This window comes from Primulina eburnea, chromosome 1 (genome assembly GCF_022965805.1).
Source record: "Primulina eburnea isolate SZY01 chromosome 1, ASM2296580v1, whole genome shotgun sequence".
NCBI classification, from domain to species: domain Eukaryota; kingdom Viridiplantae; phylum Streptophyta; class Magnoliopsida; order Lamiales; family Gesneriaceae; genus Primulina; species Primulina eburnea.
The window spans coordinates 60,197,870-60,224,215 of NC_133101.1; the positions used below are offsets into that span (position 1 = coordinate 60,197,870).

General features: G+C 34.2%; 1 protein-coding gene and 2 pseudogenes across 2 annotated transcripts; 2 read left to right on the top strand and 1 right to left on the bottom strand.

Moving 5' to 3' along the window:
- Positions 1–1,961: 1,961 nt before the first annotated feature.
- LOC140836006 (trans-cinnamate 4-monooxygenase-like) lies at positions 1,962–4,093 on the bottom strand (annotated as a pseudogene).
- Positions 4,094–9,493: 5,400 nt separating this feature from the next.
- LOC140836015 (B3 domain-containing transcription repressor VAL1-like) lies at positions 9,494–15,405 on the top strand. Of its 2 annotated transcripts, none has more exons than XM_073201430.1 (14): positions 9,494–9,864; positions 10,036–10,182; positions 10,770–10,851; positions 10,953–11,069; positions 11,448–12,103; positions 12,206–12,302; positions 12,395–12,569; positions 12,693–12,769; positions 12,841–12,921; positions 13,016–13,231; positions 13,560–13,609; positions 13,729–13,842; positions 14,300–14,367; positions 14,578–15,405. In XM_073201430.1, exons 2-14 carry the CDS (start codon positions 10,070–10,072, stop codon positions 15,252–15,254), a joined length of 2,523 nt encoding a protein of 840 aa, XP_073057531.1. In that variant the 5' UTR covers positions 9,494–9,864; positions 10,036–10,069; the 3' UTR covers positions 15,255–15,405. The 2 variants fall into 2 exon arrangements, with proteins under 2 accessions (XP_073057531.1, XP_073057540.1); XM_073201439.1 differs by having other exon boundaries at positions 11,487–12,103.
- Positions 15,406–19,965: 4,560 nt separating this feature from the next.
- LOC140836030 (B3 domain-containing transcription repressor VAL1-like) lies at positions 19,966–25,551 on the top strand (annotated as a pseudogene).
- Positions 25,552–26,346: the final 795 nt, after the last annotated feature.

Consider the following 26,346-nt stretch of genomic DNA (forward strand, 5'->3'; position numbering starts at 1 on the left):
CGGCTCAATAAAAAAGCTTGTTTGAGTTCGTTTGTTAATCATATCAAACCAAGCTCAATATCGATTTTGAGCTCGACAACTTAATCAAACCAAGCTCAAGCCTAAGCGTATTCGGCTCGTGAGCTCGCAAACATGTTCGTTAATAGGCTCGCGAGCTCGAACTCGGCTCGTTTAGGTGGCTCGTAAACTCGAGCTTGACTCATTTGTTGAGTTGACAAATTAAAATATTAGTACTAATAAAAGTTGAATTTTTATGTCTAATATAACATTAGTTCATAAATATATTTAATTTTAACAAGCTCGAATCAAGCTCAAATTCGAGCTCAATTATATGTTTTACGAGATCGAAAACGAGCCGAGCTCAAGTCAAGCTTGTTACATAGGATAAACGAGCTATTAATAAACCAAACTCGAGCCAGGCTTGATTAACATGATAAACGAGCTTTTAACGAGTCGAACTCGAGCTTTTCACTAGCTTAGTAATTTCAAGACAAGTCAAATTCTAGTCTGATGATAAAAGCTCGAATAAAGCTCGAGCTTGAGCTCGAGCTCTATCAATCTTAAATGAGCCAAACTCAAGCCAGATGATAACAGCTCGAATCAAGAGTCGAGCTCGAGCTTGAATTAATCTTAAACGAGCCAAGCTCCAGCCTGATACTGTTCGGCTTGGTTTGGATTGTTTACATCCCTACCTGTAGGAGCCACCTCTAGATTCTTGGTGCTGGTGGATCGAGGGGTCAGGCCGCGACGAGGACATCGCATTCTGAAAGAGGGGTGATATTGATACCGTTGTCCCACATCTTAAAAATGGTTTATAATGGCTTACAATTGACTTCTATAGCAACTTGGGTTAATTATTTTTGTAAAGCGAGGACGAATACGAAGTGATTGCTATAGGGGCCCAGTGTACAGTCAGGCAGCCGCGAGTCCGGGCTCAGGGGCGTGACAATAAATAAATAATATAATATATATAATATAATATATATATATATATATATATATATATATATATATATATATATATATATATATCCGAATCACTCATATATATTCAACTATGCAATATATATTTTTCTCTCTTAAGCGATTTAGTTGTTTGTTTATTATCACAATATTTAATCATTTCTTACATTATTTATAAATTTGAAAATCATTAATTTAGACGAGTTAAGGAGATTATTTAAAAATTTGTATAAATAATTTTAAAAATAAATTTTATTTTAAGAAATTATAAAACATCATCTTTTTATAAAAAAGAAACAATTAGCTAACGGGGCACTGATCTTGCGCTTTCAAGATGCTAATTAGAGACGTTTTTGGAAAGAACCGTCGCTAATTAGCGCTGAGTTTTGAGAAAGCGTCGCAATATGTTTGCGACGGTGACTTAACGACGATATTAATTTTCGTCGCTAATTTGCTTAAAAACAGTTTATTCCGTTGCAAAAACCGTCTCTAAGTTTTTTTTTGTAGTGTATATCCTAGGTCTTCTCGTTCCGTTTATATATATATATATATATATATATATATATATATATATATATATATATATATATATATATATAATCGTTCGATCCTATCTGTGAGGACACTGTCCTCTACAGGATTTAGATGGTCCAGATTTAGCCACATTTGTGATTTTTAAAAATTAGTAGACCTCATGTACTTGTGACTAAATCTGGACCCTAGATCTACACATAGGGACACTGCCCCACATGTAGGGTGAAATATTCCATAAATAATATATATATATATATATATTATATATATATATATTATATATATATATATATAAATATATATATATATATTTATATATATATATATATATATTTATATATTTGAAAAATTACAAGTTTTTAAAATAAGATGTTTGTCAGCTTAATAAATTAATTCAAAAAGTTAGACGATCATAGTGTATTGTCCATAAAAATACATGGAGATTTGACTTTGTGGTCTTCACCTTTGTTACGAAGTCTCTACAAATTCGGGAATTTTTTTCAAAACGATGAAGTTGAATTCTTACAAGAGCACATACGTAATTGCCCAAGAGAAGATAAATATTCGGTCAATACACAAATTAAGAGTAGTTTTCGTCAGATAGATCGTGGCTTCATCACAATGGTATGGCGGTTCAAAATGCGGGTAGAAAATTGTCCATTATTTTCTGTCATATCGACCTTGGATTGTCCAGGCGGGGGCAAAAGCTCGAAATTTTGAACCAAACTTCCCAAGGTGATTCCCACAGAAGCCATCGCCATGAAGATTCCGGGGCAGCTCCTCCTGCCAACCCCAAACGGGATATATTTTATATCATTACCATTGGCTTCCACCTTACACTCTTCCTCCAAGAATCTCTCGGGTCTGAATTCTTCCGGCTTCTTCCAGTGAGCAGGGTCGTTCGCCAGCCACCAGGCGTTGACGAAGATTCGGCTTCCTCCGGGGATCGTAAATCCCTTGAGATCAGCATCCTCCAGGTTCAGGTGTGGAACCAAACAAGGGACGATCATTCTTCGGCGAAGAGTCTCCTTTATTACTGCCTGGAGATAGGGGAGCTTGAAGGTATCGGGCTCGGTAACCTGCACGTCCGGCCCGAGCACGGTGTCGATCTCAGCCCAGAGTTTGCTTTGAATCCGAGGGTTGTTGATCAGTTCTCCAACGGCCCACTCTATCGCCCATATGGTTGTCTCGATTGCTGCTCCATCGGAAAAAAAGATAACTCAGGTTTCTGTCACATTTTTAGCTAAAGAAAACAAGTTCGAGAGGCAGTTTCCAACAATGAGTTGGTCCGAAATCTGATTGAATTTAGTTTTAGAGTTGAATTAAATGGATCAGTTTCAAAGATGTACATGTTTTAGCACCTATTAGACGTACCAGCAACATTCATGTTCTCGACAATGTAGAGAACATTGTCGTCATTTATCTCTCCCATGTCTTTGGCTTGAAGAATGTGATCGATTCCACGTTTGAAACCTTTGTTCTCTGTTGTTCTCGTGCTTACATTTTCTCTGTTGAAAATTTCAAAAAAGAAAAATAAAAAAAAGGTGTCTAAAAGAATTACTTACTCTTTAAGTGAGACAATATTTTCCAAGATTTATAATTAATAATTTAGGTCAAAGAGTGAAACTTACTTCCAGTCAACAAAATAATCCTTGTACAACTTCAACCTCCTCTTGGTAACCTCTTGGCAAATCTTCAAGTAACCTCTCAAGAAAGGCCTCAAAATGGGAAAAAAATCACCAAAATTGTACTCGAGACTCTGCCCCAATCTATTCCTCTCCGCGTTCACGGTCTTAACCTTGAGATACAAAGGATCGTCCATTACTCGCAAACCCTCTCCCGAACATGATCTTGTACACATTATTGTACACCATTAACTCTATCCTATCCCTCAGAAGAATCCCTTCCCTCGCCGCCGCCGGGTTCTTCCTCACATCCTCCACCACCGCGGCCGCCTCCGCCTCCCACTCGCGGCGGTTCTGCTGCACCACCTTGTTTGTGAAAAAGGGTACCGTCACGATTCTCCTCATCTTTCTCCAGTGCTCCCCGTATTCCGTGAAGATCATATCTTGCCCTTTACCAGTGAAGATGTCGAAGACGATGTTTCTGGACCGGGAGCCGAACTCGACTCCTTTAGTGAGCAAGACTTCTTTGGCCAGCTCTTTCGAGGAGATCACGGCGATCTTTCTTTGGCCCATCCTGATCAAGAAAACTTCCCCGAATTTCTTGGCATAGCGGATCAAGTCGTGGTGGCTCTAGCTTGTTGCCAATTTGGAGCCAGCTTCCGAATATGGGCAAGGAGAATGGGCCTGGAGGGCACTTAAACCGCTTTCTGCGTAGCTTGGACACAAAAATGGCGAATGTTACTGAGACAAGGAGACTTACAAGGGCTTTCTGGAAGAGGGAAAGATCCATTTGGAAGAGTGAACGAGCCAGAATTTTACAGGGAGGAACTGCTGCTCACTTTGCCACCGATTCGTAAACGAACACGGATGAAAAAATAACAACAATAATCGAAGTGTCGGCAAAGAAAGATATTGACACAGTAAATGCAAGGTGATTAATTCTGAGAAAAAGACTGGTCGTATCAGAGTTGCAACTGGAAGGAAATTGTCTAAACGTGGTTTCACAAAAGACGAAGAGCTCCCTCTTCTTATTTTAAAATAATCTATTCTTCTAATTTTTTCGTCTAATAACATTTGAGTTGTTAGTTATATAATATTTATGGGGTGTTTTGTTTTTCTATATTAAGTGAATATGTGTTTTTTTTTGTTATTGTACACCATAAAATATTATAGTGAAATTTTTTTCGTCTTACCCGTAGTTTTTACCATAATAATTTTTTAGTGGTTTTCTACGTAAATCTCGGTTTTGAGTTTATCTTTATTTTCATATTTATTATCTCAAATTGTCGCACATGGATCAACACAAAGAAAAACGTGAAAGATATAGTGATGATGACCATATGGATCCCAATGTAAAATTCCGAACAGCATGAGGCATAGCGATTTATTGTAGTTATTTAAAATCAAATGCTAATTAATCAAGTTTGGCAATTGATACACTCCGTGAGGGAGCCATGAATATGGTTATATTTGAGTTAGAATTTTAAAATCTAGAATATTTTAATATATTAAATTGAACTACTCGAACTAATATAATATTAATCCAAAATTATACAAAATTTACACGTACATTTTTTTTTTAAAAAAAAAATTGGCCCCTAAAGCCCGGGTGTCAATGACTGGGCTTCGCCATTGAGTTCAGATGTTTTTCTGATTCTGCTCAATGGATTTTTTGTATCCAAGTTTCTATATTGTATAAAATATCATTGGCGCACATACCATCACAGTCTCAAATTAGTCATTATTTCACAGCAGTTTGAACAAGGCGATGAATCCTCAAGGAACATGTCCATTCTTTCTATCATGTTGACTATTTATTCCTACCACTTGTTGGCGAGGAAGTCGTTATTGAATTTACCTCTTTATAATAGCCCATTCGCCGATCAGGTCGCTGCTATATGGGTGCAATGTTTGTCTACGGAGTGATATAATTTAACAAGACTTTGTAGTTTTCATTTAGCAATACGTCAATAGAATTTCCCCTATGATGATGTTGGTTGGCAACAACATATATTGAAATCTGGAATTGATCATAGTCATGCTGCTGTTGACAATAACTTGGCATCTACTTTTGAATTTCCTTCTTTTCCTCAAGATGTCGGCGGTGAAATCTGAAGTGAGTTTTATGGGAAATTCAATATAAGGTAGAAAATATTTAAAATTTCGTCATTATATGGTGTAGTTGATAATCAGTGCAAATCAGATTTTCAATTATGCTTTTAAAAAATGAATAACTATTTAACCAAAGAGTGAGTCTTATGTGAGACCGTCTCACGGATCTTAATCCGTGAGACGGGTCAACCCTACCCATATTTACAATAAAAAGTAATACTCTTAGCATAAAAAGTAATACTTTTATATGGGTGACCCAAATAAGAGATCCGTCTCACAGATACGATCCGTAAGACCGTCTCACACAAGTTTTTGCCTTAACCAAATTACAACTGCATATTAACGTGTATATTGATTTACTTATGTCATAATGTGAAAAATTATCTCTGTAAATTTCATTCTTATACAATAGTTCAGCATATCAATTTGTTTCCCAATACTTTTAGATTAATCTAAAAGACCAAGTCCTCAAAAAAAGTATATTTGGCCGCTTTGCTGCTTATGTTTATGTTATTGAGTTCCAGAAATGAGGTTTGTCGCATTGCCATATGCTTTTTATCTTATCTACTGATTCCAAGATTAGTTCGCCTGATGCCTCAAAAAATGTTCTTGTATGATAAATGAAAATGCAAAACCCATTATCCTCGTATTTTTTTAGAGCAAGCAATGCAAGGGAAAGATGGGTATCTGTGATATACAGAAGAAGAAATTATGGGAGAATTGTTGAAGTCCGTCATCGCATATTGAATTCAAAGTGGGTTGTTCCATTTTTGTTGTACGTGTATAAAATTTGAGATTTGTTCCGGCCTCACAGCTGTCAAATACTTTTACAAGATATATGTTAATATTTCATCCCACGATTCTGGAACATACATCGACGAGATCAAGGCGTGTCAAGATGTTAGGTGGGTCAAACAAATTCAATTTTGCAGGTATAGATTATCATTTTTGTTGGATGATGATACAAATATTGCTAACATTACAATCTTTGAAGAAGTTGTGAAGGCAATAATTGGACATCCGTTGAAGACTATATGAAGTTTCATAATCAAATAAACACTAAATATGATGTATTCTTATCATCACAATAAAATCTAAAGATTTTGTTTTTTTTTTTCTTATTGTCTCCGGCTTGCCCCTGATACCACAATTAAAAATCCTATTGATGCAATGCTAAATGAAAATTACAAAGTCTTGTTTAAATTATATTACTTCGTAGACAAACGTTGCACCATATGTTCTGTAGAAGCCGAAGGTGTTGAAAAAATCAGTAACAATTTGAACAGAGAAAGGAAGATCAGAAAACGAAAATTGACGAAGAAAGTAAGGCATAAACACAATCTATCATCATAGAAGAAGAGAAGAGCACAACTGGATCATCAATAAAACTCGTCAAAGACACCAAAGGAAATAAGAAGCAAATAGAGATCGACGACAACGAAAAATTGGGTGATTATACAAAAAAGATAAGATCGCAAGCTCCGTCAAAATCAAAGAATTTGCTAGAAAAATTTAAGATCAAGCAAGAAAATTTAGGATAATAACTTTTGGTGCATCAAATAAATATATATGTTCATTAAATTAAAGATATCCATCAAACTTTTTGTAAGAACCTCTTTCGACTTATGTGGCTTCAGGAAAAAACAAAAAAACAAATTTGCTTATCATCTAAACTTGGTAAGATATTATATGAAATTTTATTAACGAAAAAGCTAATATTAAACAAACTGGAAAAAGACACAAGATTATATATACTCCATTTAAACAAAACACTGATGATTACATCTCACGTGTAACACACGTGCACACACGTGCCCCTTGCCCCTTCTAGCTCGTTCAAATATCCTGAAGATCCGAGAAGTAATCTGTCACCGATTTCTCCCCCTGAGTAAGAGCCTTCAGTTTGGATCGCAGTTCAAATATCTGAGAGGAATTTCCAATGTAAAAATACATTTTTTGTTGTTGTGTCCACACCTCCTTCGCTGATTGGAACCAAAGATGCCTTCAACTGATATCGGGCTCCATCGAATCGAAGAGCCAAGCAAGGACAACGGAGTTCTCGGCAATCCAGATTTTTCAAGATGGGTCTCAGATGTTGGACAATCCTCTCCCATTGAGCTAACTTTTAGATTGAATTATGTCAAAGTCTCGATCTTAACATCATCCTCTAAAAAAATGTGATTATTGGATTTTCCTTCACAAATTTAGTTGAGCATGTCCAATATTTTTTATACAAGTCGTATTCATTACATGACAGTTAAAAAATGTAAGATGATATATAAGATTCATAGGTTTAATGGTATTACAATAAGCCTCGTTTGTGTTATAAAAATACATTCATGCAAATTCATGCAATACACATATTGTTGCCTAAGCTGATGTCGAAAACAAATTGAATATATGATGGCAGTTTTTTGACCACCCCATGCCAGATTACGGACATCAACTCGTGATTCATGCCAAGTTGTAAATAATCTTTATGCATAATAATTAAATAAAATATCAATTATTAAATGCTCTTCCAAATTCTGATTATATACGTGACATTCTTCTTGTTGGGCCTTGGATCAATCCTATACGCCCAAGATATTCCAATTCCATATACACACACATTTGTCAATTCAATTGATAAAAAAAAAACACGGTTTGTGTATTTAAGATTGAACATTTATCAATATACGTGAAGTCTATTAATTTTAATTTCTCGTGTTCAAGAAGGACGGATATGTGATATGTGCAATTGTATCTCAGTATAGAATAAAATCAGTAAATATAAGAAATAAGGAAAAAGGTTCGAAATTAAACTTGTGTTGGTATTTTTTAATATTTCTTAAATTAAACCTGACTTATGGAATTTGAACTAGTTTTGAATCGACATTGGGAATTTTATTGAGAAAAATACGAAAATTTCAATGATAATAATTTCCTCGTTCAAGCGTGTCCTTTATTTTCTATTGGGAATATTTTCATTTTTTTATGCTTAACTGGGGGAGCAATGGAATGGATTTCAAATCACTATTTAAATCGATATAATTTATGTATTCATCAGTATATAATTAGATGTTGCATTTTTTACTTTAGCATGGAATACAATGTTCCGACTACGTTATGAGAGTGTGTGAATGTTTGACCAATTGTCAGAAATTCAAGTCGTCGTACCAACACCTTTTCGAGCAAGCCATGTGCAGCTTGTCTGGCTAGCATAGTTGATATGATGTTATGTTAGCCCAAATATTTACTCGGTAAACATCACGCGATAGTAGTTGCGAATTCTCACGTCATAGAAAAAAATGTTTTGACAACCATACATCCTAACATGTGAGACTCCATTGAACAAAATATGACCCCCACATTATACTTAAATTCATTTTTATTTAACGTAGTAAACATAGTATTAATTTATATCATAAGATAAACATTGTAAAAAAATCAACCAACGCCCGCCTAAATCATATTAATTTGTATTGGGCATGAACTTCAAATTTGGTAGCATGACAATTGTTTTAGTTGCCTAGTATTTACAATTATCATCATTGTTTAAATATTTTGTGAGATGATCTCACGGGTCGTACTTTGTGAGACAGATATCTTATTTAAGTCATCCATGAAAAATTATTATTTTTTATGTTAAGAGTATTACTTTTTATTGTGAATATCGGTATGGTTGATCCATCTCACAGATAAAAATTCGTGAGACCGTCTCAGACAAGACCTACTCTTTCCAAAATTAGGGATGACAATGAGTTGAGCTCGAATGAGATTTCATGCATGTCTTCATCCCCATCCAATTAACACCATTCAACAAAAGCAAGTTAGAATTAATATTTTTAATTTAAATAAAAGCATACATACATACATACATACATATGTATGTATATATTGAGTTGGGTGTGGGTAGGATGTTACTATATCCGCCTCCATCTCATATCCGAAAATCACTCGATTACTCATTATTTAATCGGATAAAAAATTTAATTTATATCCTCTTATATTGATATCGGATTCTCTATAAGATTCTGAGGAAATTTTCATTCCTAGTTTATCCGTATTGTAGTTTTTTATTTAGATTATCGTCAAATTTCAATTTTGTATAATTTTTTTAAATTTAAATTTTGTTTAATATTTTTAAATTTAACTAATTTAATATTTTTTTAATATATATGATATTATTGAAGTATTTGTTGAATAAAAAATTGAATTTCAAATTAAACAACATTAATTTAGTGCATCTGTCTTCGTGCATGCATTTTTGGTTCATCTGTTCCCTTTTTGCATGCACGCCCCCCTCTCTCTTCTCTCTTAATTCTCTTTCTACACAGAGTCGCGACGCCTACGCTACATACACATCCTTGTATCTACACACCTCTATATATACTCAGTTTGTTTATCTAATTTAATTTAATTTTAATTTATATTTAAGTTTAATTAATTTGATTTTGGGACTGCAAGAATCAGTAGCACCACCGACGGGGTCATCGGCGGCCGCCGCAGTTTTGACTTTCGATTTTGAATCTCAGATGCAATCCAAGATTTCTAGTTTGTGATATAAAAAAAATTGGCGACGTGGGTTTGGATTGATTCGTCCTGGAGATGGTTACATGCGGTCGTGCATTTGATTGATTTGGATAAGGTAAGTGGAAAGTGTTTTTTTCTGAAAAATTAAGGTACACGAGAAGTTTTCTCTTGTTTTTCTTTTGATATGGTGATTTTCCCGAAGAATTATGTGTTTTGTCCGTCTGGGTCAGCAAGATTTCAGATTTGAAGGGTTTTGATCTCGATGTATAATGTTTGGGTTTAATAGGGATTTTGACTTGGGAAGTTGAAATTTGCGAGAAATGGGGTCAGAGAATTGCATGAATGACGCGTGCCGTACGACGACGTTGTCTGAGTGGAAGAAAGGTTGGAGCTTGAAATCAGGAGGATTCGACACGCTTTGTCACCACTGCGGGTAATTTCTGAATGCCAAATTTAACCCTTCACAATTCGGCATACAATTTATCACCTCCACCCGCGTCTGGTTTCAGCTCGTGGGGGTAATATGGGGATGTGAAATATTGATTCCTAAAATATCGTTCCACCAGCGAGTTTTTCTTCTTCCGCTAGTATGAATGTTTTTGCTGTCATTGTGTGTGTCCTATTTTTAGAATTTTTTTTCTTTTTTCTGCGCCATTTTTGGTTCCCTTGTCTTTTCCTCAGTTTTTCCTCGTGGGTTTTTTCCCCATTTTGTACTTGTTCGTTTTATTTTATTTTAAACAAAGAAACATTTTTTCATCTGTATTTATTAAATTGGCTCAGGAGCTATTCATATAGATAGATATATGGAATCCGTTTCTCTTTGAAAGATCACGTTTTCATCCGTATGCTTACTTCACTGGCTGTGCTTCGAGTTCTTGTGTATGATGTCTATATCTTGTATCTATTTTTTATTGAACTAAATTTTTTTAGGAATCAAAGAAGTTTCTTTTCACTTAATCAGTTAGTTAATTTGTGTGGTCTGCTCAATTCGTGTTGTGATATGGGCTAATGTGGATTCAGATTAGCGTATGAGAATTCAGTCTACTGTGAGACATTTCACTTTAAGGAATCTGGTTGGAGGGAATGCAAATTATGTAGGAAGGTAATAATGTATTGACAACCATGCCGTCTTTTTGAAGTTGTTCTTATGTGTGAATTTAGCTTTTTTTGTGTTTGTCTATCCTTTGTCATTCGGCATGACAGATCATCCACTGTGGGTGCACTGCTTCAAGATATCTGTATGAATACATGGATTTTGGAGGTATCAGTTGCCTAAGCTGTGCAAAGCATTTGGAAATTCAACCTGTGCAACCAGTTCAGGTTTTTGTTCCTTTACCATAGCAAAAAATGCAAGAACTATAATGTGCTTATTTCGAGAGGTAAATCTAGGGGGGATGATATGCATACGCAAATTTTTTGAATAATTTAAGAAATTGCAAGTTCTGTTCCATCTCATCCGGTGTCTTCGAATTCTTGAATCATGGATTGCATCTATTGTGAATTGACCATTTTATAAAGAAATAGTTACTCTTGTATCAATTACATTAACATTATCTGTATTCGCATTTGTAGAGATTCTTGTCTTGATTGCAGTTCATGAAATTGTTGTTCCTTTGAAAGCCTCTGAAGTTGAGCTCTGTTTATTTGTGATGCATGATCCGATTACTTTTGAATATCTCTTATCTTATGAGATGACAGGATGATTCCTGGGTACTTATACTTGAATCGTTCAAGCAGACTCCCAGTGATCTTCCCTGTGGCCCGTTTATGACAAATGGTGTAAAAGATGTGTATCCTCTAGTTACTGAGCATAAAAGAAACGACGACAAATTTAGTACTGAGAGACTTCTTCAGTTGACGAAGGCTGTGGAAGCAACTGACGTGATTTCGAAGCTCGAGCAAGTTAGACGAGAAGAATCCATGTTGAAAACCGTGGACACCCAAAACTGCGTATCAAATCTCAGACAGCAGTGTTCCTCACCTGCTTTTCTCAAAACAGATATTGGTCGACCAAAACAAGAAGTTAAAGATACACACGAGTCTCTGACTCAGCAGTCTCAAAACTTCTCTTTGGCAACTCCTTTAGGTAGCTCAAGTTCGCATCTGCCTTTTGTTGGAGAGATTACTGAAGGGGTCGAACAGAGCAGAAGTTCTTTCCAACATGGTAAAAGTACAAAGCAAGCATTCTCAAAGCCAGTCAAGAATAGTCCTGCATCCTGTTCAGAGACAAACAAAGGCAATATTGCGCAAAAACGTTTTGCTAGGCCTCCAGCTGATGGGCGGGGTCGGACTCAGCTGCTTCCTCGCTACTGGCCTAAGATCACGGATCAAGAATTGCAGCAATTATCCGGAGAGTATCCTCTATAATATATTTGTTCCTTTTTTTATTCCTGACACGTATTTTTATTTGCAAGAAAAAAATTTATGCAGAGTTTGCCTTGACTGTATATTTTCAGCTTGAAATCCTCGATTGTACCATTGTTTGAGAAGATCCTGAGTGCAAGTGACGCTGGCCGAATTGGTCGCTTGGTCCTTCCTAAAGCCTGTGCTGAAGTTAGTCTCGTGTTTTTACTTAGTGTCACTATTTTTTTCAGCATCTAGTGACAAAACTTCGGAAATCATCACCACAAATATATTTGATGCAGGCATATTTTCCGCCTATTAATCAATCAGAAGGTATACCTATAAGGATTCAGGACATAAAAGGAAAACATTGGACATTTCAATTTAGATTTTGGCCTAATAATAACAGCCGAATGTATGTATTGGAGGGTGTTACCCCTTGCATCCAAAATATGCAAGTACAAGCCGGTGACGTAGGTATATCCTCCGATGATTATAATTTTTTTTATATCACTAAAGTATTTATCATTAATGCTTATTTGTCAAACTGTTTGATGGAAAAAAATTTATATTACCGAGCATTATTTGTGTTATGAGCAGTGACATTTAGTCGGATAGATCCTGGGGGTCAGCTCGTGATAGGCTGTCGGAAGGCGACAAATAACAGTGATGTGCAGGTAAGCATGTTATGCATGAACCTGTTGATTATTTGAATTGCTGACGTGTAATTTTATTTGGAAACAAATAGGATTTTCATGCAACCATCCTTCCAAATGGTAATTCTTCCGGGGAAATGTCGTATTCTGGTGTCACCGACACTTTGCTTACCGTAATAACTTACTTTCTTTTTTTTACTTGATTCATTCTTTTATTGTTTTTACGCCTATGATAATGACATAATCTTGTTTCCCTATATTCGGAAGACTGAAGGCCGAACATCTGATGATTCCATGCAGCAAAGTAATCATGTGTCTGAGAAGAAGTTGAGAAACATTAAAAATAAACGGCTTCTTATACCCAACGATGAAGCTGCGGAGCTGAGAATTACATGGGAAGAAGCACAAGAGTTGCTTCGTCCCTCACCATCTGCCAAACCAACCATTGTCTTGGTTGAGGACCTTGAATTCGAAGAATTTGACGTAAGAAAATTTTCATTCAGTCATCGTATATGTTAATTTAATAAAATGGTTCCCATGTTATAAGGTGTAAGATTATGAAACCTTGTGTGTCGCTATGGTTATGGTTTTTCGGATTTCACTTTCTATTCTGTTGTATTTTGTATATCTATTGACATGGCACAAAAATTGAAGCATGATGTTTTAACTGTTTGACTTTTAAATTTTTGAGTTATACTTTTACCATCTTCTGCAACTTTTGGTGCATTGGTGCGGGCAATAATATTCGGCTGTTCAGATTCTTATTTTTACTTAGGTAGTAGTTAGTATTAATTATTCTTCTGTTGCTTAGGAGCCACCAATTTTCGGTAAGAGGACAATTTTCACTTCTCGACTTTCAGGGTAAGAATTTAAGTATTATTTTTATCTTGTGAGACTGCGACTCAAATTTAAACAAGTGTCTGCAGGAGATTTTTTGTTTTTGGGTGTTTATTAATTATAATGTTGGATAATTTTATCAGAGAGCAGGAACAACTTGCACAATGCGACATTTGCTCAAAATGGCGAAGATTACCTGTTCATGCTCTTCTTTCTGCCAAGTGGACGTGTTCAGATAATACTTGGGACTCGAATAGGTGAGTACTTCGAGAGGTTCTATATAGACGAAAATATGAAATTCATAAACTTCAGTGTGCGAATTCTTGAACCTTCTGAGCGCATCAATAAATTTTTGGAACCATGTTTGAATAAATATAAACTAGAAATGTTCAAGGTCAACGCATAGATTTTTTCTAATTATTTTAAATTTGAGGGTATGCCTAAAAATTCAAACATCAGCCTAAAGGGACACCAAGAGCAAAATCTTCAAATTTGAGTATCTTTCAGCTTCTTGTCAACGATACTAGAACATAATTAAATTATTCATTCCGAACTTAACGTGACAAACTCTTAAGATTTGTACGATTCTTATCCGATGTCCATACCCTTGAGGCTTCTCTCAATAGCTTGTTTAATTTATTAATAATTTTTTTCTGTTTATTTCTAAATCTTTCATAGCAGTAATTTTGAGGATGTGCTGTTTATTTGCTTCAGGTGTTCATGTTCAGCTCTAGACGATATAAGTATGCAGGATCTGGAAGCTCTCTTTACCTATAACAATGGTATGAATTATAAGCATTGTTCAATGTAAAAATTCCGCCTCCTTTTGTGGACGTTTAGAATGTGCAATTAAATAATTGGAGAACTTCTCTATTTTGTTAATCTGTATGTACCACCTATTTACGTCTATTGTAAACCACTTTCTATGTGTTTCTTTCACAAAATAATTGTTCTTGTGTACGATTCTGAGTTGTTTCGTGTATGATTTCCAGAGTTTAAGAAGAGAAGAATTTCAGATAATGTGTCCAAAGAAGGGGAGCCGTCTGGCTTAGATGCGTTGGCTACCATTGCAGTTCTAGGAGACAACATTGGCGACACCGGAGAGTCTTCTGCTGGGGCCACCACAAGACATCCTCGACACCGGCCAGGATGCTCTTGCATTGTTTGCATCCAACCTCCGAGTGGGAAAGGAAAACACGAGCCTACATGCAAATGCAACGTCTGTTCAACCGTAAAACGCCGATTCAAGACTCTAATGATGCGGAAGAAGAAGAGACAATCAGAACGTGAAGCTGAGCTCGCCCAGGTGAAAGATAAGCCTGCTCTTGCCAAAATTTGTTTCGAGAAGGAAGAAGAAGAAGATATCGCTGGAAATGCTCTTTTAGATATGAATCATCAGAAGGCAAACGAAGATGGAAATCAAATGCATTTGGAAGAGGCGAAAATGGGAAGATTGGATTTGAACTGTGATCCGTACCGTGAAGAGGATGGGATGAGCTTGACAACGTTGATGAGCGTTGCTACTCTTCCTTTCGATATGTTCTTGGGGAAGCCGGATGCCTTACCAACCCTTGAAGCATCTATGCTTAAGAAGGAAGATAATGTTGCCGGTGAAGGAGCCATTCTACCTACGGATTCGGGACAAGAAAATCATCCAGGAGATGGGTAAGGGGCATTATTTTTGGGTACCATTTACCATTTTTGATGATGATTTCTTCATATAATTTTCTTTTTTTTGTGTGACCACAGTCCTTTTTTCTTGGATACATATAATCTGTTTTTAGCTTATGTAGTCGTATACAAGGTATAGAGTTGAGTGAGTAATTTTGTTTCCTTTGGATTGGTGTTTGCTGTTTGAAAATATCCCGAGCGAACCAAATTTGTTGAGACTAAATCAAGTTTCAAAATAGAGACGGACTTGTAGTCATGTGGTCTCACCCGCCAGATTAGCTGGCTCTCTTCCTCGGGTTCGATCTCCCTCTCTCCGTGTGTTGTAATAAAAAAAAATTTAGTTTCAAAATATATATTAACGTTTTCATTTTTGTCTAAAACTGAAATTCTAGATCATATAATTGTTAGGGGGTTGCGAATAATGTCGTGTATTTATTACATTTTCAAATTAAATCCATTATCACAATAGGTCCTGCACATTCATAATGCTACTGCATACCCAAACAAAAAGTCGTATGTCGTACTGGCGGGGAATCTTAGGACAAAAACTTAATCAGAAAGGAACGTAAATTTTGAAGAAATCAGCTTCGATTCTCTTTGTAATTAAAGACAAATTGTATTTTTGGTTTCACGTGTTGGTTTCATAACAATTTTGATATGATATGTTATTAAATTTCAAATTTAATCTGTTATCTTTGTTTTTTCTTTCTTTCGATTTTTTAGTCTTTTTTATGATTTTACGCTAATATGTACTAATGTGATGCTAACGTGTACATCAAATCAGTATTCTCGATGAAAAATATTGAGTTTGCGACTAAACTGATGGATTTCAAATATTTTTGTTGTTGTTTAGATAAACATGATCAGAAATTTCAAATTCATCGCTTATTGTTTATGTATTATATTTCATGTTAATTTGGTGGATTTGAAGTTTACCGAATAATGATGTCATTTTAAATTCGTTTTATTTTGTATTTACTAAAATGTATAATCATTAATACTTTTGTTTATTACATTATTTTTTATTCGGTCAAATATGCTTCACCAAATGTCATTAAAATTAATCTTTATATGTTTTCAGAAATTTAGTAATAAATAAAATTATCTACATGTTTTCGAAAATTTAATAAATATTTTAGTCTCTCGAAACTAAAACATTTGCATATATCAAATGTTTTTTCTATGAAAAATTTCAAGTTACCCGTAGATAAATTTTTCGAAGATACTTTTAAAAAGCAAACGTATATTTCAAAATGTAGAGCCAACTGAAAAAAGTATAAATTATATATGGTCAAATGTTAACTCTTGAATACTCGAGTAAATATAACTTATAAGATCGAATGTCCATCATTTAATCGATGCCCCCATATTATCCCATTAACCCTATTTCATGTCCTTAATTATGTTGTTAATTCCATAATTATTGATGCATGGACCCTGTTATACTAAATCAATTTTTACTTATACATAAACATAATATTAATTTATAATTTTTTACTAATACAGTAAACATAATATTAATTTATATTAAAAGATAAACATAGTAAAATAACTATCCAGCCAACCCTACCTAAATTAAAAATTTGGACATGCAAGGACTTCAAATTTGGTCGGTATATGACAGTAATCATTTAATTGCCTAATAATTACAGTTGTCACCATCTTTGGCACGACAATTAAAATAACAGCTTCAATCATGTTAGCCTGGTTTCGAGAAATTTGGTTTTTACATCCATACATGAAAATTAAATCATGTCAATATTTTCTCGAGTCATATATAATATCAAACCGCTGTCAATTGAACCCTCGAAATCATAATAAATACGATGAATCTTGTCTCACAATTGATACATAATAGATAGTAGACGATTTTATGTATAAAAAAAAAGTCGTATATTACCACTCTAAAATGCTCTCATCATATATTAGTTAATAATATATTCTTAAAATATTGAATAAATAAATAAAATATCTAGAATTAATTGATTTAAAAAAATATAAATAAAATTTAAATATTATATTAATTATTAAATTTTCATTAATTCCAATTTTCGAAAAAAAAACTAAAAACCTGATTAATATTATAAAAAATAATTAAATTTTGATAATAATATAAATATGCATTTATTGTGATAATTAAAATATTAATACAAATTTGAATAATAAAAAATGGTTAATAAAAATTATAATATTACAGTTAAAAATAATATAATAATAAAAAATATGATCAATAATAATTAAATTATTTATAATATTAGTAAAATTAAAAATATTTAAATATTATTAAATGTTTTGAATCTATAATTATTTTAAACTTTAGAATATTAAAGAAAAATTTAAATTAATTAAACATAATCCCTTCTCCCCCAAAGGATTATATAATCACCCACATGAGGATAATAATGCATATGTGCGGGCCGGGTGCGGGCTGAACGGGCCTATCACAATCTTAATCATGCACACCAAACACATGATAAGTGAAGGATTAACAATCAATCCCCCCTTATCATGCACACCAAACAATGCCTTAATGATTTGACAATATTAGATCAACGGCCTTCCTCGGCCACATATGACCACTCTCGGCGATCTTCATAATGAAAGAATACTTATTTATATAGACAATCTCATTATATCCAAGATAGACATTTTCTTTTCAAATTGTGAATCATATATTCTCATATTAATCAAGACAATATATTTCAATATTTGCATAATATCTTCAACAATCACAATATATCTACAAAAAAATAACTTCTTTAATTATTTCTTTTATATCTAAAATCTTCAAATCAATATTTTATATTTTATTGATAAAATAATCTAAAAAATAAAATGAACCAAAAATAACAGATAACATGCTGTAAATTACTCAATTAATACATGACTCAACTAAAAAAATTGATTTCACTCTTACCGTAAATTATTTTTGAAAAATCATTTAATTTTATTGAATAAAATTAGGTACGCATTTTTTATTTTCAATTTTATTTTATTGATTTTTTTTAAAAATATTATGTTAATTTTAAAATTGTATCATGATTATCATACCCTTTATATTAAACTAAAATTATTAATCCATACAAATATACATATAAATTGATAATTATAGTCTCAAATATATAGTGTATTTAAAAATATCTATAATATATGATAAAATGTGTCGGTTGTAATAATTTTCAGTGTGTGTGTGTGTGTGTGTGTGTGTGTGTGTGCGTAATGCAAGTGTATCTCGACAACATGGCATAAAAATAATGTCTATTTGTTTTTGGAAAACGACTGTTGTACACTCAAGGTTACATAAGACTTATATTTTGCATGATAAATTACAAAAATACTATTGAATCCAATTAGATCTTTTTATTTTTTTTATTCTTTGTTACTCTTAAAAAAAGAAAATGTATATTGTGTATCAATCTAAATAATATATAAAATTATTTTTTCCCTATGTCTGAACTATTTTGGCATATAAACGAGTACAATTTTATGACAATACAATTCTAAAACCTAATTCTTATATCATATATTTGACAGAATTACACACACTTGAGTTATATTATTGATAAAAATTTGTGTGAGACAGTCTCACAGGTCATATCTTGTGAGACATATATATATTTGGAACATTAATGAAAAAACAACTACGATGTCACCTTAATACTACTTCGGAAAAAACGACTGATGTTAGGAAAAAAAACAAACAAAGATGACATATAAATATAGGGAAAATAACATTTTGTTAATGTAATTTAAGTTTTTTCATTTTTTGTCATGTTAATAGTAAATTTATATGTTCTACTTTTTTATCGGAAGGAACGATGAACTCGAGTAAAAAAAACCATATTGGTTACATGAATACAAATGAAAATGCATCAAACAAGACAAAAAATGAAGAAAAAAAAATACAAGTTATATGCCTAAAAGTACAAATTTATTCATAACACGATCAAAATTTTGAAAACTGAAAATTTCATGATCCGAGATATAATTTTTTCCTATAAATATATATGTACACACGATGTATCTTGACATCATGTGATATATGTACATGGTATGTAATTGTAGATATAAGGCAACACCGACGAACTTGATTAATGTGGAAAGTTATATATATATATATATATATATATATATATATATATATATATATATATATCATTGTTATGAATTTTGAAACCAGTAAATTTTGTAATATAATAAGTAATATATATTTCAAAAAGATTTTACATTTTAATTTCATAGAAGTATTAACGTTATTTTAGTTAATTATTTCAAAATCCATAAAAAAATATCAAAACAAATATAAAATGATATCTACTATGTATGTATATATATATGTACGTATACAATGTGGGATATCAAATGGGATACGTTGACAACGTGGGAATCTACGTAACGTAAGTGTCATGAAATTAATCGTATCGGTTGTCTGAAATATGTAAAAACCCTGAAATTAATTAATAATAATACTATTAATTTGATAATTAATTACTTATCTTCTTTAAAAAAAAATCCCAAAAAAAAGAAGGAATTAAACAGCATTAATTTAGTGCATCTGTCTTCAAGTGTCGTGCATGCATTTTGTGAATCTGTTCTCTTTTGCATGCACGCCGGTTTTTTTCTCTCTCTATTCCTCCTATCTCTGTCTACGCGTACGCACACGCCCATGTATGTCCGCTACTAGACACATCTCTATGCCTAATCCGTTTGTTTATCTATTTTTAGTTTAATTAATTTGATTTGATTTTGACGCAGCAAGAATCAGTAGTACCACCATGGGGACACCGGCGTCCGGCCCCGTTTTGACTTTTGATTTTTGAATCTTGGATTCAATCCAAGATTTCTAGTTTGTGGTACAAAAAAGAAAAAAGATTGGAGACGTGGGTTTGATTGATTCGGCCTGGAGATGTTTACATGCCGTCGTGCATTGCTTGATTTGGACAAGGTGAGGGAGTGGAATATGGTTTTTTTTCTGAAAAATTAAGGTACATGGGAAGGTTTCTCTTGTTTTTCTTTTGATATGGCAGAATTCTGTGTTTCGTACATGTGGGTCAGCAAGATTTCATTTTTGATGGGGTTTTTAGGGTTCTGATTTCCGTGTATTATGCTTGGGTTTAATAGGGATTTTGAGTTGGGGAGTTGAATTTGCGAGAAATGGGGTCAAAGAATTGCATGAACAAGGCGTGCCGTACGACGACATCGTCTGCGTGGAAGAAAGGTTGGAGGTTGAAATCAGGAGGATTCGCTACGCTTTGTTTCAACTGCGGGTAATTTCTGAATGCCAAATTTGACCCTTCTCCATTCTGCATACAGTTCCCGCGTCTGGTTTCAGTTCGTGGGGGTAATTTGGGCATGTGAAATATTGATCCCTAAAATATCGTCCACTGGAGAGTTTTTCTTCTTCTGCTAGTATGAATGTTCTCTGTCATTTCTGTGTTTCCTATTTTTAGAATTTTTCTTCTATTTTCTGCGCCATTTTTTTATTCCCTTGCCTTTTCATCTCGTTTTCTGTAATTTTTCCTCGTGGGTAAATTTTTTTTTCTATTTGGTAATTGTTAATTTTATTTTAATTTTTTTTAAAAAAAATCATTTTTTCATCTGTATTTAAATTGGCTAGAGCTATTCATATAGATATATGGAATCTGTATCTCTTTGAAAGATCAAGGTTTTCATCCATATACATACTTCACTGGCTATGCTCGAGTTCTTGCGTATCCTGTATCTATTTATATTGAACTAAATTTTTTCTAGGAATCAAAGAAGTTTCTTTTCGGTTAATCTGCGTGTCTGCTTGATTCGTTTTGTGATGTGGCTTAGTGTGATTCAGATCCTCGTATGACAATTCAGTCTTTTGTGAGACATTCCACTTTAAGGAATCTGGTTGGCGGGAATGCAGAATATGTGGGAAGGTAATAATATTCTGACATCCATACCGTCTTTTTAGAGAAGTTCTTATGTGTTCATCATTATTATTATTTTTTTTAATTTTTGTGTTTGTCTATTTTTTTTCATTTGGCATGACAGCTCATCCATTGCGGGTGCACTGCTGCAAGATATCTGTACGAATACATGGATTTTGGGGGTATTAGTTGCCTAAGCTGTGCAAAGAATTTGGAAATTCAACATGTGCAACGGGTTCAGGTTTTTGTTCCTTTCAAATCGGAAAAAATGAATTAACTATCATGTGCTTATTTCGAGAGGTAAATCTAGTGTTTTTTTTGGGGGGGAAGCAATATGCATATATTTTTCTGAAATTGCAAATTTAATTCCATCTCCTTCTGTCCTCTTCGAGTTCCAGAATCATGGATTGCATGTATTGTGAATTGACCATTTTACTAAGAAGCCGTTACTACTTATAATTGAATCGTTCATGCAGACAATTGGTGATCTTCCCAGTGGCCCGTTTATGACAAATGATGTAAAATATGTGCATCCTCTAGTTACTGAGCATATAAGAAATGACGACAAATTTAGTACCGAGAGTCTTCTTCAGTTGACGAAGGCTGTGGGAGCAAATGACGTGATTTCGAAGCCTGAGCAACTTAGACGAGAAGAATCCATGTTGAAAACCGTGGATACACAAAAATGTGTATCAAATCTCAGACAGCAGTGTTCATCTGCTTTTCTCAAACCAGATATTGGTCGACCTGAACAAGAAGTTAAGAATGCATATGAGTCCCTGGCCCAGCAGTCTCTAAACTTTTCTTTGGCAACTCCTTTAGGTAGTTCAAGTTCGGTTCTGCCTTTTTGTGGAGAGATTATTGAAAGGGTCGAACAGAGCAAATGTTCCTTCCAACATGGGAAAACTACGAAGCAAGCATTGTCAAAGCCAGTCAAGCATAGTCCTGCAGCAAGTTCAGAGACAAATAAAGACAGTATTGCGCAAAAACGTTTTGCTAGGCCTCCAGCTGATGGGCAGTTTCGGACTCAGCTGCTTCCTCGCTACTGGCCTAAGATCACGGATCAAGAATTGCAACAATTATCCGTAGAGTATCCTCTATAATTTATTTGTTCCTTTTTTTATTCCTGACGCAGATTTCTCCTTGCAAGAAAAAAATTTTATACAGAGTTTGCCTTGACTGTATATTTTCAGCTTGAAATCCTCGATTGTACCATTGTTTGAGAAGATCCTGAGTGCAAGTGATGCTGGCCGAATTGGTCGCTTGGTCCTTCCTAAAGCCTGTGCTGAAGTTAGACTTGTGTTTTTGCTTAGTATTATTACTCTTTTCAGCATCCAGTGACAAAATTTTGGAAATTATCATCACAATTATCTTTGCTGCAGGCATATTTTCCTCCTATTAATCAATCAGAAGGTATACCTATAAGGATTCAGGACATAAAAGGAAAGGAATGGACATTTCAATTTAGATTTTGGCCTAATAATAACAGCCGAATGTATGTATTGGAGGGTGTTACCCCTTGCATCCAAAATATGCAAGTACAAGCCGGTGACATAGGTATATCCTTGGATAATTATATAATTTTTTAAATCACTAGATAGTTTTTACCATCCACGATTATTTTTCAAACTGTTTCCCGGAGACATATATATGATATTGCTGTGCATTATTTGTGTTTTGATAAGTGACATTTAGTCGGATAGATCCTGGGGGTCAGCTCATGATAGGCTGTCGGAAGGCGACAAATAATGGTGATCTGCTGGTAAGCATGTTATGCATGACCCTGTTGATTATTTTAAATTGCTGACATGTAATGTTGTTGCAAAGGATTCCCATGTGACCATCCTCCCAAATGGTAATTCTCCTGGAGAAACATCGTTTTCTGGTGTTATTGAAACTTTGCTTCCCGTAAGTTAATACTTACTTTGTCCTTGACTCATTCTTTTATATATGCCTATGATAATGGCATAATCTTGTTTCCCGAAATTGGAAGACTGGAGGGCGAACATCAGATGATTCCATGCAGCAGAGTAATCCCGTGTCTGAGAAGAAGTTGAGAAACATTAAAAATAAACGGCTTCTTATGCACAATGATGATGCCGTGGAGTTGAGAATTACATGGGAAGAAGCACAAGAGTTGCTTCGTCCCTCACCAGCTGCGAAACCAACCATTGTCTTGGTTGAAAACCTTGAATTTGAAGAATTTGATGTAAGTAAAGTTTCATGCAGTTAGCATATATGTTCTCATAATGGTGCTCGTGTTTTAAGGTGTAAGATTATGAAACCTTGTATGTTGCTATGGTTATGGCTTTTTTGGATTTCACTTTGGATTCTGTTGTATAGTATCAGTGCTCCGCTCCATTGTTTTGTATATCTATTAACATGGTACAACAGTTGAAACATGATGCTTTGACTGTTTCACTTCTAATATATCGAGTTATTATTTTACCATGGCCTATAGCTTTTGATGCAGGCGTTATTGTTCGGTTGTTCAGGTTTTTATTTTTACTTCGGTAGTAGTTTGTATTTATTATTTTTTCTATTGCTTAGGAACCACCAATTTTTGGAAAGAGGACAATTTTCACTTCTAGCCTGTTGGGGTAAGAATTGAATTTTTTTTTAATCTTGTAAGACTGCGACTCAAATTTAATTGTCTGCGTGAGACTTTTTGTTCTTGTGTGTTTATGAATTACAATGTTGGATAATCTTATCAGAGAGCAGGAACAACTTTCACAATGCGACATTTGTTCAAAATGGCGAAGGTTACCCGTTCATGCTCTTCTTTCTTCCAAGTGGACGTGTTCAGATAATATATGGGACTCGAATAGGTTAGTACTTCAAGAGGTTCGATACAGATGAAAGAGCAAGAATTCTTGAGCCTTCTGAGGCAGTCCATAAATTTTCAGAACCATGTTTGAATAAATATAGACTAGAATGGGATTCAATGATTCAGTCCAAACTTAAAATGAACCATTCTTAGTATTTGAATAATTATGATCCCGCTTCCATACCCCTAAGACTTCTTTATGATTATTGATAAGTCATTCAATTTATTAATTTTTTTTTCTATTTATTTCTAAATCTGTCGTAGCAGTAATTTTGAGCCTTTACTGCTCACTCAGTCAAGGCAGAGCAAAGGGAACATTACTGATGTGCTGCTTATTTTCGTTTATTTGCTTCAGGTGTTCGTGTTCAGCTGCAGATGATATAAGCCCGCAGGAATTGGAATCTCTCTTTACCTATAACAATGGTGTGAATTATAAGCGTGGTTCAATGAAATAATCCCTCCTTTTGTAGACATTTACACTTTACAATTAAATAATTGGATACTTTTTCTATTTGGTTAATCTGTATGTGTATATGTAGGTCTCCTGTAAACCAATTCTTATTTGTTTACTTCACCAAATAATTGTTTTCGAGTACGACACTGAATTGTTTCGTGTATGATTTCCAGAGTTTAAGAAGAGAAGAATTTCAGATAATGTGTCAAAAGAAGGGGAACCATCTGGCTTAGATGCGTTGGCTACCATTGCAGTTCTAGGTGATAACATAGGTGACATTGGAGAGTCTTCTGCTGGTGCCACCACGAGACATCCTCGACACCGGCCAGGATGCTCTTGCATTGTTTGCATCCAGCCTCCGAGTGGGAAAGGAAAACATGAGCCCGCGTGTAGATGCAATGTCTGTTCAACCGTAAAACGTCGATTCAAGACTATAATGATGCGGAAGAAGAAGAGACAATCAGAACTGTGAAGCTGAGCTCGCCCAGGAGAAAGATAAGCCTGCTCTTGCCAAAATTTGTTTCGAGAAGGATGAAGAAGAAGAAGATATAGCTGGAAATGCACTTCAAAATATGAACCATCATCAGGAAAATGAAGATGGAAATCAATCGCATTTGGCAGAGGCGAAAAAGGGAACATTGGATTTGAACAGTGATCCGTACCGTGAAGAGGATGTTATTGCCGAAGAGGATGGGATGAGCTTGACAACGTCGATGAACGTTGCTACTCTTCCTTTCGATATGTTTTTGGGGAAGCCGAATGACTTACCGAGCCTAGAAGAATCGTTCTTAAGAAGGAAGATAACGTTGCCGGTGAAGCAGCCATGCTTCCTGCGGTTTCGGGACAAGAAAATAATCCCGAAGATGAGTAAGGGAATTATTTTTGGGTAACATTTTCTCTTTTAGATGATAGATTTCTTTGTATGATGTTAAATTCTTCTTCTTCTTGTTTTTTTTGTATGTGTGTGTGTGTGTTTGGATACATATACTTTGTTTTTAGCTTATGTAGTCATGTACATGGTATAGAGATGAGTGATTGTGATTTGTTTCCTTTTGGATTGCGGTTTGCTGTTTGAAAATATCCGAGGGAACCAAATTTGTCGAGAATAAACCAACTTATGGAATAGGTCGCAAGACCAAATTTACTTTCCATCACGCTTTCAAGCAAGTCTTCTTCCCACGTACTTTCCATCCCTGGAATGGAGTTCTGACATGCTTAGCCTAACTCTTTTTTTAACAGCTTTACAGTAAAAATAGTAAATAACCATCTTCTATCAATCATAGTAGAGTCCAAACAGAGGACAGATGTATTCACGGGGCAATGATAATATTGAGGCCGGACTTGTCTTTTGAAGTGAGTTTCTCTAATTGGCTCCAGTTAATGTAAAAAAAAATGTTTTCAAATTGCCAATTTCTTATCCATATATTACTGTCACTCCCACCTAATTATTATTTTATATATATATAGTTTTTGGAAAGGACTTAGTTATTTTAAAATCCCACTGAAAACTACAAAACTATGGTATATTAGCTTGCAGCAACCAATGTAAGCATCCGGCCTGCAAGAAAATTTAATTGGAAAGAAAATATATATCCCAAAAGATATTATCGTCTAAGTATTAAATTATCGATAAATTTGAGATTTTAAAATAAATAATTGGTCTTGAATACTTATTTGGATTTTTGTTACATATTATAAATACTCGAATAATATTCGTGTGAATATTTTGAATGCTAATTTTGATATAATTATCGAAGATAATTGACATCACAAAAAGATGAGACATTAACTGAATATTACAGTAAAGTTTTAGCAAAGATTAAAATTGTAAATTATCACGAATCTTTATCTGTGAGACGGGTTAACCCTACCAATATTCACAATAAAAAGTAATACTCTTAGCATAAAA